Source organism: Gopherus evgoodei, chromosome 19 (assembly GCF_007399415.2).
Source record: "Gopherus evgoodei ecotype Sinaloan lineage chromosome 19, rGopEvg1_v1.p, whole genome shotgun sequence".
Lineage (NCBI taxonomy): Eukaryota > Metazoa > Chordata > Testudines > Testudinidae > Gopherus > Gopherus evgoodei.
The window spans coordinates 636,820-650,305 of record NC_044340.1 but is presented as its reverse complement, the minus strand read 5'-3'; the positions used below and the strand labels follow the sequence as shown (position 1 = coordinate 650,305).

The window sequence follows — 13,486 nt, the reverse complement described above, 5'->3', positions numbered from 1 at the left end:
CAGTGGAGTGGGTGGGCCTGCGTTCCCCCTGCCACCCGTACCCGGGTGGCAGAATCCCCCTTTCCCCGGCCCAAGGAGGCCATCAAGCCTAGTGATTGACTGCTCGACCCTGAGCCACGAGGGTCTGAGCCTTTGTAATGGTGTGTTTGGTGCCCTGCCCGAACCAAGGGCTGGGCCCCTTTAACTGTGCCACTGCTCGGTCCTGCCCCAAAGGGCTCGAGCTGCCTGGACTATTGACTGCTCGACCCTGAGCCACGAGGGTCGGAGCCTTTGTAACTGTGTGTTTGGTGCCCTGCCCAAACCAAGGGCCTGGGCCCCCTTTAACTGTGCCACTGCTCAGCCCTGCCCCAAAGGGCTCGAGCTGACTGGACTATTGTTGCTCAGCCCTGAGCCAAGAGGGTCTGAGCCTCTATAACTCTGTGTTTGTTGCCCCGCCTTATAGCAGAAGGCTGGGGCCCCGAGCGATTGTGCAACTTCGCTCAGCCCTGAGGAAAGGGGCTGACATAGACAACGTGTATCGAGGCCGGTGTGGCTCCCCTCCTCCTCAGGGAGGGTCGAGCCCTGGCCGTATGCCTTTACAAAAGGCTAAAAGATTTTAGAAAGTTTAAGCATTAGGCAGGTCTGCCGTAACACAGATGATGCCTATGACTATGAAATCAGTGCAGATGGAGGTGTTTTACTTACAAGATCTTTGGCATAAGTGAATAGCACTGGCAAATGTTGTTCTAATCATTTCTCAGCCAGTGAACTTCAGTGATTCAAGACACATCCATTCTTTCAGCAATATACACACCTGTCTATTACAGCATTCTATTCTTGTGATATTTTATAATCTAGGGTTACTCCTGGTTAGCTGCTTATGCTAAGGCTTTTGGGGCGGCTTGATTAGTTTAACTAAGCTGTTGTCTTACAGGCCTTGAGGCTTGTAGATTCATTGCATTATTGCTTTAACTTATACCTATGTCTTACCTAGCCAATTCCTATTCCTATATGCTGCACCCCTTTAAACATTCCTGTTATCTTTGGTTAGTGATGATACTTTCCCCTTATCCTTTCAACACAAAGGGTTTGCTAGTGAACTGCTGTATCCAAGGCAACAAAAAACAGTTTATGAACCTGGCACACTTTCAAAAATGTTTTATAATGGAAAGACATGCCGTCTTGGGACAGACTGGGCATGGAAAGATGATCGCACCCCAAAATTACCCAGCAGATTAGGCTTCTGGAGAGCAGCTGTAAGACAAGAGCCATATAAAACAAGAGTGAACCAAACAATAAATTTCTATTACAGCTACTGAAAGCGTTCCAGAGGGTAACACACAGCCAATCCATCCCCGAATTATGCTTTAAATAACTCACTGAATAGCAGCCTTTGAGCTGCTGCTTAGCGGCCCATGTTGTCAGGGCCGGTGCAACCATTTAGGCAAACTAGGTGGCTGCCTAGTGGTTGGGGGCGCCTAAAAGTCCCCTCAGGCTAGGAGGTGGAGTGGAGGTGAGCTGGGTGGAGGGGTGTGCGGGGAGGGCTGCCCACAGTAACGGGGGGGAGGTGCACAGGGGAACAGCTCCCTGCCCCAGCTTACCTCCACTTTGCCTCCTCTGCTGAGCACACAGCCCAGCTCTAAGTCTCCTCCAATCAGCGCTGCAAGCCTGGACGGGGAGGAGAATTAGAGCAGCGCCAGCGTGCTCAGTCGAGGTGAGCTGGGGCAGGCTACCCAGGCAGGGTTAGCTGCCATGGCAGGGGAGGTGAGGGGGGAAGTCTCCCCAGGCAGGGTTAGCTGCCGTGGCAGGGTGCGGGGGTGTCTCCCTAGGCAGGGTTAGCTGCCATGGCGGGGGGGGGGGGTGTCTCCCTGGGTGGGGTTAGCTGCCGTGGTGGTGGGGGTCTCCCTGGGCGGGGTTAGTTGCCGTGGGGGGATAGAGGGGGGAGAGGGGTTAGCTGTCGCGGTGGGGCAGGGGTAGCTGCTGCGGGGGGGCTCCCTGGTCAGATGCTGAGTTAGCTGCCATGGGGGAGGGGGGGAGGGGTTAGCTGGGTGGGGGGTGCAAGGTGGAAGTTTTGCCTAGGGCGCGAAACTTGCTTGCACTGGCCCTGCATGTCATTCTGACCTTCCTTCATTTCTCAGCATCAAAGCTGATGGTCCTGGGGCTCGGTCAGCAAAGCTGGGACTCAAAGTCCATCTAACTGACTCTTCACATTTCCCCTCTTTCCCTCCACCCCACCTTTCATTACAGGAGTTTCAAAGTCAGATCTGAATCCTGGATGCCGGTCTGATGAACTTGGTTGACCAAAGATGGGAAGAAGTGGCAGAGGGAAAGAATTGCTGAAATTGACTAGGTTGATATTTCAGCATTTAATAAGAGATGTAGAGGGATGCAGCTAGCATTGTCAGCTCTGATTTTCCATTGGCCAGTGAATATGTAAAGCTACATCTAAGAGCCTCTTTATTCCCCCCAAAAAACCATAAATATTTTAAGTTTTATATATAAAAAAGAAGAAAATACAGATCCACCTGAGATCCTATAATGAACGTCGGGATTGAAGGGATTAGAACCAGATAAGCAGCAAAAATCTGCGACGCTGCAGAATATGTTCACCCCAGTGGTTGTGTAGTCCTCCTGGCAGGTTTGGTGAGAGTTAGACATTCATGTGCAGGGCTGATGAGTGAGAGCTACTTTTTTAAATTTTACTTTTTGAATCTATAGCTTAGATACATAGTTCTTGCGTGCATGCATGCCCACAAACACACATGCAAATACACAAACATTCTGAAATGAGGCTGGACTCTGGAACATCTGCAGTGGGGGAGGAGAACTAAACCTTTAATTAGGGATTTGTAAACAGTGCCAAGGTGATTGAGTCATTGTCTGACTTGCTTTCCAAAAATAAATATTCTTTTTACACCCCCGCCCCTGCAAAATGAACAACAAGCGAACAGAATGGTTCATGAAGCAAGAGGCATGGCATGGTGTGTGATTGTGAGTATCCTCTTGCACTGGATCACAGTCACCGTAAGCAGCCTAGTTTCCATGGGTACTGATGGCAAATGGAAGGCAGGATTTGTGCAGGGCTGCAGTAATGGGGGGAAGGGTCGCATTAACTGGGAACCATTTGAAGACAGTCACATAGACTCATAGACTTTAATGTCAGAAGGGACCATTATGATTATCTAGTCTGACCTCCTGCACAGCGCAAGCCACAGAATCTCACCCACCCACTCCTGTAACAAACCCCTAACCTACGTCTGAATTATTGAAGTCCTCAAATCGTGGTTTAAAGACCTCAAGGTGCAGAGAATCCTCCGGCAAGTGACCCGTGCCCCACGCTGCAGTGCAGAGGAAGGCAAAAAACCTCCAGGGCCTCTGCCAATCTGTCCTGGAGGAAAATTCCTTCCCGACCCCAAATATGGCGATCAGCTAAACCCTGAGCATGTGGGCAAGACTCACCAGCCAGCACCCAGATCCCACCCCATCTAACATCCCATCACAGATCATTTGGCATATTTGCCTGCTAATAATAATTGGCCTCGCTCTTCATTGTTGATGACAAACAGTAAGTGACAAAACTCTTGGCTCTTTTCTGGTTTGTTTCATATAGTCTGGAAAGAGCCAATAAAAATGTTTCTAAAAATAACCCCTAGTTAGGTGAGTAAGATCATTCAGTACCTACAGATTCTGGATGTGAAGACATCTTAGCATTCCATATTAATTTGTAAAAATTATTCCATATTTATTAGCATGCACATACAGTAAACAGGTAAAATAGATTGCATTCATCACCATGTTCAACTGGAAATATCTCTGTTTGGATAAATGAACTTATGGGCCCTGTTGCAGCACCAGATCAGTTCTCAGGGGTTTTGCATATAGAAATAAGGCTTGCAGGGTGGGAGTTTAAAAAATGCCAGTGGACAAGAACTTTAAAGGTATTTAGATGCATAAAGATGCAGGTAGGCTCCTGGTCTGATTCTCATAAGCACCTAGGTGCCTAACTCCCATTGGCTAAGTGATTTACAAGCACAGTCCCATTGACCTTCATGCCAAGAGGAAGGATTTTTTTGGTTAAGGCACTGTGCTGGGATTCAACTCCTGGCTCTATCAGTGTCCCTGTGTGAGCTGGGGTGAGTTACTCAGGCTGCAACTCCCTTTGGCTTCAACTGAAGTTATGGCTGAAAAGCACTTATGAAAAATCTGCCCTTTAATCTCTCTGTGCCTCAGTCCCCTCATCTGAGGCTATGGAGGGGATTGGGTGTCAGGGACCTGGATTCTGTTCCTGGCTTAGTTACTGACATGCCACATGACTTTGGGCAAGCTACTGTCCCTCTCTGTGCCTCAGTTTCTCCTCCACCCTTTGTCTGCCTTGTCTGTTTAGATTATGAGCTCTTTGGGGCAGTGACTGTCACTAGCTATGTGTGAGTACAGTGCCTAGCACAGGGGAGCCCTGGTCTCAGGGCAGGCCTCATGGTGCAACTGTAATACTATTACTACTACTGAGAATCTAGACTTCAGGAAGAAGATTCTGAGATAGAGAAACTGTCCCCTCGTGTGGCTCCAGTTCCATTGTTGCAATGCTGTCTCTCACATTGGTCTCTGCAGCATTTCCCATCTCACTTTCACTGCCAGACAGACCACAACACACCCCCATTTTGTGGTAAAACAGGGCTTTCAAAATCTATCCCTTGTATTTGTTGTATTCAGATTCCATCCGCTCTGTTGGGCCTCACGTCGGTCCGATGCAAGCAGCAACAACTTGAGTGGAAACCATGTTTCTTTTATTATCTTATTTGTAGCTAATAGACCATTGGGGGCCAGCTCCTCAGCTGTTGTAATTTGTTGTAGCTGCATTGGCTGCTGTGGAGTTGTCCTGATTTATACCTACCTGAGAGTACTGAGAGCTTGAGATGTGTCTTGGCTGTAGGTGATGAGGGGCAGACACATCAGATTCTTCTCAGCCCTAGTAGTTAGTGTCTTATGATGTAGCCGATAATGACACCGACTTCCATGAACAGGAACTTTATCTTCCCTCTTTTCAGTGTATTTTCTTTTACCAGCAAATAAACTTCCCTGTTATCCACTGGCGCTCTCACATGCTCTCTGTATTTTTATAACCAGTCATTTATCCATTCCCAGGTGCCATTCATGCACCCCACAGAATTATAATTCCTTTCTCAAAGGGTTCTGTTATGTTGCAGCCAGGGGTAAGACTGGCAGTTTGTGTAGACACACCTGCACTAGCTACTCCTGGGGGAATTCTGCACCACTGTGCATGCATACAATTCATGTCCCCCACAGATTTCTTTGCTTCCATGCAGAAAAATGACTTTCTGAAGGGGAAGCAAAGGGAAGCCTCAGGAGCGGTCGTGTGCCCCTCCCCAGCAATGCGAGCTCATCTTTTTGGCTACTTGGAGCAGCTGGCAGAGAGGTAAATCACTGCAGGGATGGGGGGGATGTGGGGCTGGGGATGCCTCAGCTGGTGGGTCCTACCCTGCTCAGCTACTAGTCCAGCTGGGCTGGGAAGGACGGGACTTGCTCTTCTCCTGAAATAGCAGCCTGGGCCATGTCAGACCCCTTCCTGAACCCCCCCCCCCAGCTACAGAAAGCTCTGCCCCTCCCACTCCCATTGCTCCTCAGCCATGTGGGGAGAGGTCACTGTATGGGGAGCTGCTCAACTGTCCACCCATCCCTGCACCCAGAACCCCCCATCAAGCCCTCCCACACTAACCCTCACCCCGCTGAGCCTCCCCTCCTACAGTTGGACCCCCTTCCCATCCCTCTTCACGCAGACTACCCCCTTGGTGAGCCCCCCAGCACTCCAGCCCTCACCCTGATGAGTCTCTGCACCCAAACTCCAACCAGCTACACCCAGACCCCCCTGCTAAACCCCTCACACCTAGACCCCCTGCTGAGCCCCAACCACCTTCAGCTGGATCCCCTGCAGAGTCCCACTGCTCCTGCACCTGGAACCCTGCAACAAGCCCCTGTGCATCCAGATCCCCACCCACCCAGACCTCCCACTGAGCCACCTAGACCCAGATTGCCCCACACAGAACTCTCCCCCCACATGCTGGGATCCTGCTGGGCTAAGCCTGCCTGCCTGCCCATGCTTGGTGCGGCTGGTATGGAGGGGCAGGGCCCTGGGGCATTTCTGGGGCAGGTCCAGCCCTTGTGCTATATCAGGGGTGAGTGCGGCCTCACCACCAAGTCCATGTCCCATTCAGCCAGTGGCCTGTGCTCCCAACTGCCATGCTGGAGCCTCCACATTTATTATTGATAAATAGATTTTTGCAGTATTTTAAAATACTGTGCACAGAATTTTTAATTTTTTGCTGCAGAATTCCCTCAGGAGTAACTAGCTGTGCTCTAGCTAGCTTGCTAAAATTAGGAATGAGGACGTCTTGGTGCAGGCTTCAGTGCTGGCGGCACAAGTGAGTACGTGCCCTGGGGAGTCTGTTGGGCTTGTGCAGCTACCACTGAAGGCCAAGCCACGGCGTCCTCATTTCTACTGTTAGCAAGCTAGCTAGAGTACAGCTGGCACAAGTCGGTCTACATGAACTGCCATTCACACCCCTGGCTGTAGTGTAGACATACCCAAAACCAGGGCTTCAGAGGAGGAAATCAAATGAGAGAAGATGGGCCCAATCCTGTAGTTGTTACTAAAGTAAAGTTCCCATTGAGCCAATGGGAGATTGTTCCTGAATGAGGAGCACAGGATGGTGCCCAAATGAACAACTGGAGATTGACAGTTGCCATGTCATCCTGGACAAGAGTGTTCTGAAGATCATGAACACATGACAGATCGTTACCCGTGGCTGTTCACCTAATCATTGTGCATCTTCTTGTGAAAACCCAGGAGATTTATTGCCCACTGAGAAGCAAATGACATGCTTGGTAGCTGTGGGTTTTATTTAGACTGTGAATGCAGATGTCTAATTGGAGTTGGGTATTTATTAACATAAGCTGCTTTGCCATTCAGAAATCTGAGCTAATCTAAATATTGTAAATATCGTGCCTGGAGAAATGTCACTCTTCACCATGATTGCATTTCCATATTTTTTTTCATTCTGTTTAAGAAAGTGTAAACAAATACTTACAGCCTGATGGGGTGGAAACATGTGCCTAACTCTAGGATCTAACATAGGCCATGTGTACTTAGAAGGCGCTGAGACAATAATGCGTAGCAATAGCTCCCCATTTCCTCTGTTCCTGTGTTATCTGGGCTTTATAGTTGTAGTTTCCAGGCATTAGCTGCAAGCACAAAGACATGGGATGCCTGTCTGTCCATTTCATCCGACACTGCGGGATGCTGTGCAATTGGATAGATACCTGATGCCACAAGAATCAGGGCATTCATCTTGGCAAAAAGGGGACAGACTCTTTGCTTTCTGTCTGTCTGCACTTGTATGCTTCTAATCACAGTCGTATCTGAACATCACAGAATTATCTTCTCCTCAGTCTAGTGTTCGAGCACTGTCTTGTTGCTTCCCTCCTTACCCGGCCATAGAAGTAGGATTCCCCCCCACCAGCACCAGCACCCCCATTTTCTATCCTTTGGGCAGGGGATGTGTTGCGAGACAGGTTCTTGGCGTGCCTCTGCATGCTATTATTACATTCCATTTGTATTATGAAGGCATCTAGAGGCACTGATTAGGGTCCCATTGTGCTAGATTCTGCACAGACAAGGGTTACAGAGACAGCTCCTACCCTAAAGAATCTTGTATTCCAAGATACAAGAGATGGGGAAAAACAGTAAATGGATGAGAGGCATTCCAATCCGAGTTCCCATATGTTGGCTGCCATGCAAAAGTGTATTTTTTTACTCCCCCTGCAATTGTGCAGTTTCACATCTGTAAGTTGCTGTGGAAAAAAATAAGCTTGTCACCAATTGAGCCTTTGCACATTTTGAGATGCCATTGTTTTTCCAGTCTTTCCTGAGGGAGGCCATTGCTGAGCAAGACATTCTTGTCATCTTTTGATTTCTTTGGAACAGCCTCCTTGATTGGATACGTATGATCCCAAATAATTTCATCTACTGCCTCTACAGCTTGACTGTTAATCATGATGTCTGCTTGCATCCTATTAATCATGTCAGTGTGCATGCATTTCATTTTCACCTCATTCAGGTATAGACCATATTCCTTACTACATATTTTTACAAACTCCAACATTTGTATCGGTGCTTGTAGCAAAGATCATCATGTCATCGGAGTCTGTGAGGTCGGTTAAGACATGTTCACCAATGGAAATCACAGCTCTTTCCACTCTGTCAAAAGCTTCCAGATCTTATCATATAATAAATTCTAAGTACGTGCTGAAAAGACTTGGAGACAGAATACACCCATGTTGCACGTCCTGCTCACTGGTAAACCACTTGCTGTTGCCTACTCCATGATATCAGTACTGAGGTCACTAATTTCTTTTAACAATTCTACTGGTATGTTATCTACTGCTGGTGCTTTCCCAGGCTTTGTTTTCATAATAGTACGCACCAGTTCCACTCACAGGATTGATGACTTTGGCTCTATGCGCTCCTTTCTGTCGTCCTGTATTGTAAGTGGCTCTGATGAGGCATACAGATTGGCACAGTAATCTGTCCAAGCGTGGTTAGTATCATCACTTTCAGTGAGGACTCTGCCATCATGATCTTGTATTATGCTTGATTATAGGGGAAACTTTCTGATAAGAAGTCTGACAATTATGAACATACTGACCTTTTGCAGTACTCTTTTTGTGACTCTCAAGTTCCTCACACTTTGCCCTGATATATTCATTCTTGTCTGGTCTAGTCTGCTTTCAGATCTGCCTGTTCATTTCTTTGTACTCTTTCCTAGGTGCTTCAGTCTTCAAGTCACTTTGTTCATTGTGCATTGTTTTTTGCCTGTCCAAATACTTTTTCTGTTAACCATAGTGTTGTCCAATGCTGACATTTTGGAACATGTGATCTGGCAGATTTGAGCATAACAGTTGTCATTTCATTCCAAATTTCATTCAGATTGTTCTCTTCTTTCACCTGTGATAATGCCTCAAACCCATCCCATGTTAGCCTCAAACTTAAAATTAAAACTTAAAAAGATAAGATGTTTGGCAGGTCCACTGCATCTGGTCTTGTCCAGAATCAGCAAAGTAAGTGACAGATTGACTTTAAACTGGCACTCCTGGTTTTCCAAGTCTTACAAGCTCCTGGCACTGGCTTCATTTGAATCCTACTCCTTGAACCTCACATTGACTGCCCTTACAAATTACCACCATCTTGGGAGCTCACCATTGCCTCTCAAGCTGGCAGGCAATAGTATATTCACTTTGTTACGATGTGGAACTCCATCCCCATCACAGAAACCTTCTCATATCATCCCTCAGCACTTTCAAAAAGCACCAAAAAACTTTAGGTTTTTTTTCCTCCCTATAAATGCATTTTTGCAAACAACTTCTAAATTCAACTCCATCATTTTGGTTTTATGTGGTTGCATTTTAGAGGGGTGATATTTTATTATGCTGCATTTGTTTTTATTCTGTTCTACATCCATCCTAAGAAAGCTATAGAATAAATTACATTTATTCTTCAGGAATGATCTCTCTCTCTCTCTAAGGCTAGATTTCCATTACATTTCAGGAGATATCTTTAAATACCTGAGCTACACAGCACATTTGTCTCAAATTAAAAATGTTTTTTTAATCTTGATGACTGCAACATTTGTTAATATCGATGAAATTTTCCATGTGTTTTTGGTCTTGTGCAGAATACTGACTAAAAAACAGAGAAGTTTAGAGCAATAACAACTATAGCAGATGAACAATTATAAAAGTAGATGGGATTCAAAAGGCATTTTAATTTGTCATTATTTTGCTTCCTCCAGAGATGATCTGTATAATTACACTGCCTATAAAAAGCGAATGTGTAATATTTCCCCTCAATATTAAATTCTCTCCATTCTCTTTTAATATAAGTGAAAATGAAGATGTCTCTGATATCCTCTGATGCTTTGATCATAATATGAAAACCACTGAATGGTTTGTGCAATTTGTGTTTTTGTTTGTTTTCTTGGTGTTTGGTGTATGAAGAAATTACTTCGATTTTAAAAAATAAACATTAGCCCATCTCACAAATTATAAATATTAGATCATATTATTTTACTGCCTGAAAATGTTCTCAGTTGTCAAAAATATATTGCCTAGTGTGCAAAAAACTCTAGGTTTATACTGAGGACTTAAAGGAAGGTGACTGTTTAAGCCGATGGTACAGTGACATACATATGTAAAAAGAAGGGCGGTGCTGCTGTGAAGACACTGGTCTGGGTTGTGGGTTCAGCTCCAGACTCTGAAACAGACTTTCTCCATGACTATGAGCAAAGATCGTAATTGCTCTATGCCTGAATTCCCTATCCGTAATATGAGGATGCTAATATTTCTTTACTTCCCGGAAGTGTTTGTGAGGATAAAACTGCTTGTGAGGTGCTCAGATACTACAGTAATGGTTTGATTGATAGGTTCAGAGATGTTAAGGCCAAAAGAAAGCATTGTGATCATCTACTCTGACTTGCTGCATAGCACGGGTCATAGGACTTCTCTGAATTAATTTCTGCTACAAGTCAATAGCTGTGGATGAATTAGAGTATCTCTCTTAGGAAAACATCCAATCTTGATGTAAAAGTGTCCTGTGATGAAGAATCCACCACAAACCTGTGGTAAGTTGTTTTAACGGTTAATCGCCCTCACTGTTAAAAATGTGTGCCTTATTTGTACTCCAAATTTATCTAGCTTCAACTTCTAGACACTGAATCTTGTTATACCTTTGTCTCCTAGGAACAATTACAAGTTGATATATAATTGAATAAGCAGTCAGGTACATAGGATGTACTCAAGGTTACACGGGTAAATGATGGAAACAGGTGCACAGAGAGACGCTTATACAGCAGCAGCAAACAAGCAAAAACAAAAACTAGGAGAAACAAGAAAGAAACTTATCACTGCTTCCTTTTTGTGTTACAGCCTGAAGAATCAATAGTGATTCATCAGTCAAAAGAAGGAAAAAACATCAAGATTTTTTCTGCAAAGAAGAGTCTATTAACCAATAGAAAGGATGCTTTTGTGGACAATGAGCATTTCTTGTGTGGATTCATTAATTAACGTATAACTAAATCTTCACTTTGGACAAATACATGGATTTTCTTTTTTAATTTTGTGGTGAGTTAAAATATTTGGATGGATTTTTTTTTACCCTTTCAAGATAATATATTCAGCACACAGTTTAACGTAAGATAAATATTCTTTAAGAAACAGCATCTAAACATCACTCATCCTCAAAGACAGTGGAAATAAAATATTTTATTTTTTTCATATTTATTCTTAGATTTCTTCTGAGAATATAAAATTGCTCTATTAAATTATCCATGATTGTGATGTAATCAGTCTTCAACCAGAAATAAACATGATTTCTTCACCTTCTTCGGCATGATTTGTGTCAACATATAAAGAAAAAAAATGAATCACGGGGTATGTATAATGGATGAATCTTTTCCTTTCCTCTTTGTCTTCAGAAAAAATACATATGGTTCACTGAACAATTAAAGCTAAAATTAAAGAATAAAATCCTTTTCTTGCCATTCAAGTTTGATTTCTAGAAGCTAGATGGACGCTACCCCCACTATCGACTTTGCTGAATGCTAACCTGTAAAAGGCATTAGTCTATCCACATGATGTTCCTAGGAAGCAAATTGCCTGTTAGAAATGTTTCAAGGCAGTGGAAGGAACAACAACACCTATGCCATGCTAGTGGCACAATGTGATTAGGTGAATTGATGTTTCCTCTATAAAATAGATATTTTGCCCAGTGCACCAGGTGTTTTTCTAGAAAGTAAATGACAACAGAGGGAAAATTGTGAAAATAAAGGAAAAGGAACCCAGCTCAGAGGTGAGGTTCACGATATGAAAGCTGGATTCCCTTATGCTCCCCTGACACCTACTTAATCCCACCTACTGAAGTATAAAGGACTCTGTTAATGTGGTACATGTACTGAGGAGTGGGAAGCAGGCACAAGAAGATGAGGGGTGGGAAGGACAGACAGGTGTAAATTAGGCCAACTAAGACTCCCTCTGGACTCCATTAGACTTACTGAATTTAACCCCAGTGCCTGACATGTCTTTGAGACGGTTACATATTCACGTTGCACTGGGAAACTTGACACCATGGCACAAGTCCTGGTCCCTTCCCCATGCATAGAGAGGCTTAGTGCCGAATGGGAGTGAGGGCAGGCGCATTGGGATCACTCCTATGCAGCTCATCCAGCACCTGTTTGTGCAGCCCACTGCAGTGAGAGGGGGGTATGCTGCTATTCAGGCACCGATTCAGCCGCACTTAGCATGTGCTTGTGCCCCATGGAAGATACACACTTGCAGTTAAGCACATGCTGGGCCAAGCAGAGAGAGACTTAAGCACAACTTAAATGCTTTGCTGAATTGGGGCCTACGCTCTTGGGACACAATTGATTCTGTGGAGAATCTCCACTGCTGCTTATTAAAATCAGGCGGGGAGAGCGCCTCACCCTCATTTCTCCCATGTTTCTGCCCAGCACCCGACCCAGATACTAGCAAAGGCTCTTAGGCAAAGGATTTGGGCCTAAATAGTTATCCTATATCACATAATCCACTGTTCATAGCAATGATTGAAAGCAAATGAGTTCAACAGGATAATACCTGTTGAGGAGTTCTGGAGCATCTGTTTTTAAATCCTTCAAGGCTGGTCCTTTGGTGTTCTGGGGTGGTATCCGTTCAAACTGTGTGCAATATTCATTCACTAATTTCTGCCTACAACCTGCCACTGCCATGGGTCCCATTGGCAGAGTCTGCATGCTGAACTGGTGTCACTTATAGGAAGCAAACAGGGTTTGGAGGGAGGAGGGTTCAGCTCAGGAAAAGATCTGAATTTCCAAGATAAAAGCCATTTATCCGGGTGCCCCTTTGTACACATTGATTATTCATCCACAGGGAAAGAGTTTATTGTTCACTGACTTGGTAGTAGATTGATAACAAAAATAACTGGAGCCACTGGCAAGCCATATCCTGCAGTATTGTTAATTTTTCTGCGGCAAAGTCATGCAGCCAGCAGAGGGAGCCCAAGTTAATTACCTAACCCATCTTTAGGAACTGGACTAAATGTTACCAAGTTCCAAGAGGTAAAGACAATGCAGAACAAATGTGGATTGTATGAGCTATAAAACGCATCTGCATTTAAAAGGTTCTGGGGACTTTGGGATCCTATGAATTCCAATGTAAAGATAAACTTTCTCTGTAGAGGAATGATCCTGATTGTTTTATGCATGTGCAATAGTGTGATTCTCCTTGAGGTGCTTCCGTCCTTGCTTTCTGCTTCCTCATGAATAATAGGCTTTGACATTTCCTTTCTGTGCACACTCAACTAGAGGCTGCTTCACACCTTCGAAGTGAACAGTGATTCATCAGTTCCTTTACCAGGAGAAGTCACAGCAAGGTGCAAAGGACACTG

General features: G+C 44.9%; 1 protein-coding gene across 7 annotated transcripts in view; it reads left to right on the top strand.

Moving 5' to 3' along the window:
* Positions 1–13,486, top strand: part of ZMAT4 (zinc finger matrin-type 4) — a 198,937-nt gene that overhangs the window by 183,233 nt on the left and 2,218 nt on the right. For 6 of the 7 annotated variants that reach the window (XR_003997244.1, XR_003997247.1, XR_003997245.1 and 3 more), the window contains 2 exons: positions 10,975–11,169; positions 11,336–11,478. Coding sequence is in view for 1 of the 7 variants with exons in the window: in XM_030538581.1 (XP_030394441.1) it covers positions 10,975–10,990 (16 nt within the window). In the remaining 6 variants the exon portion in view is untranslated. Of the gene's footprint in view, positions 1–10,974; positions 11,293–11,335; positions 11,479–13,486 lie in introns of those variants that run through there. The other variant, XM_030538581.1, reaches the window with a different exon arrangement.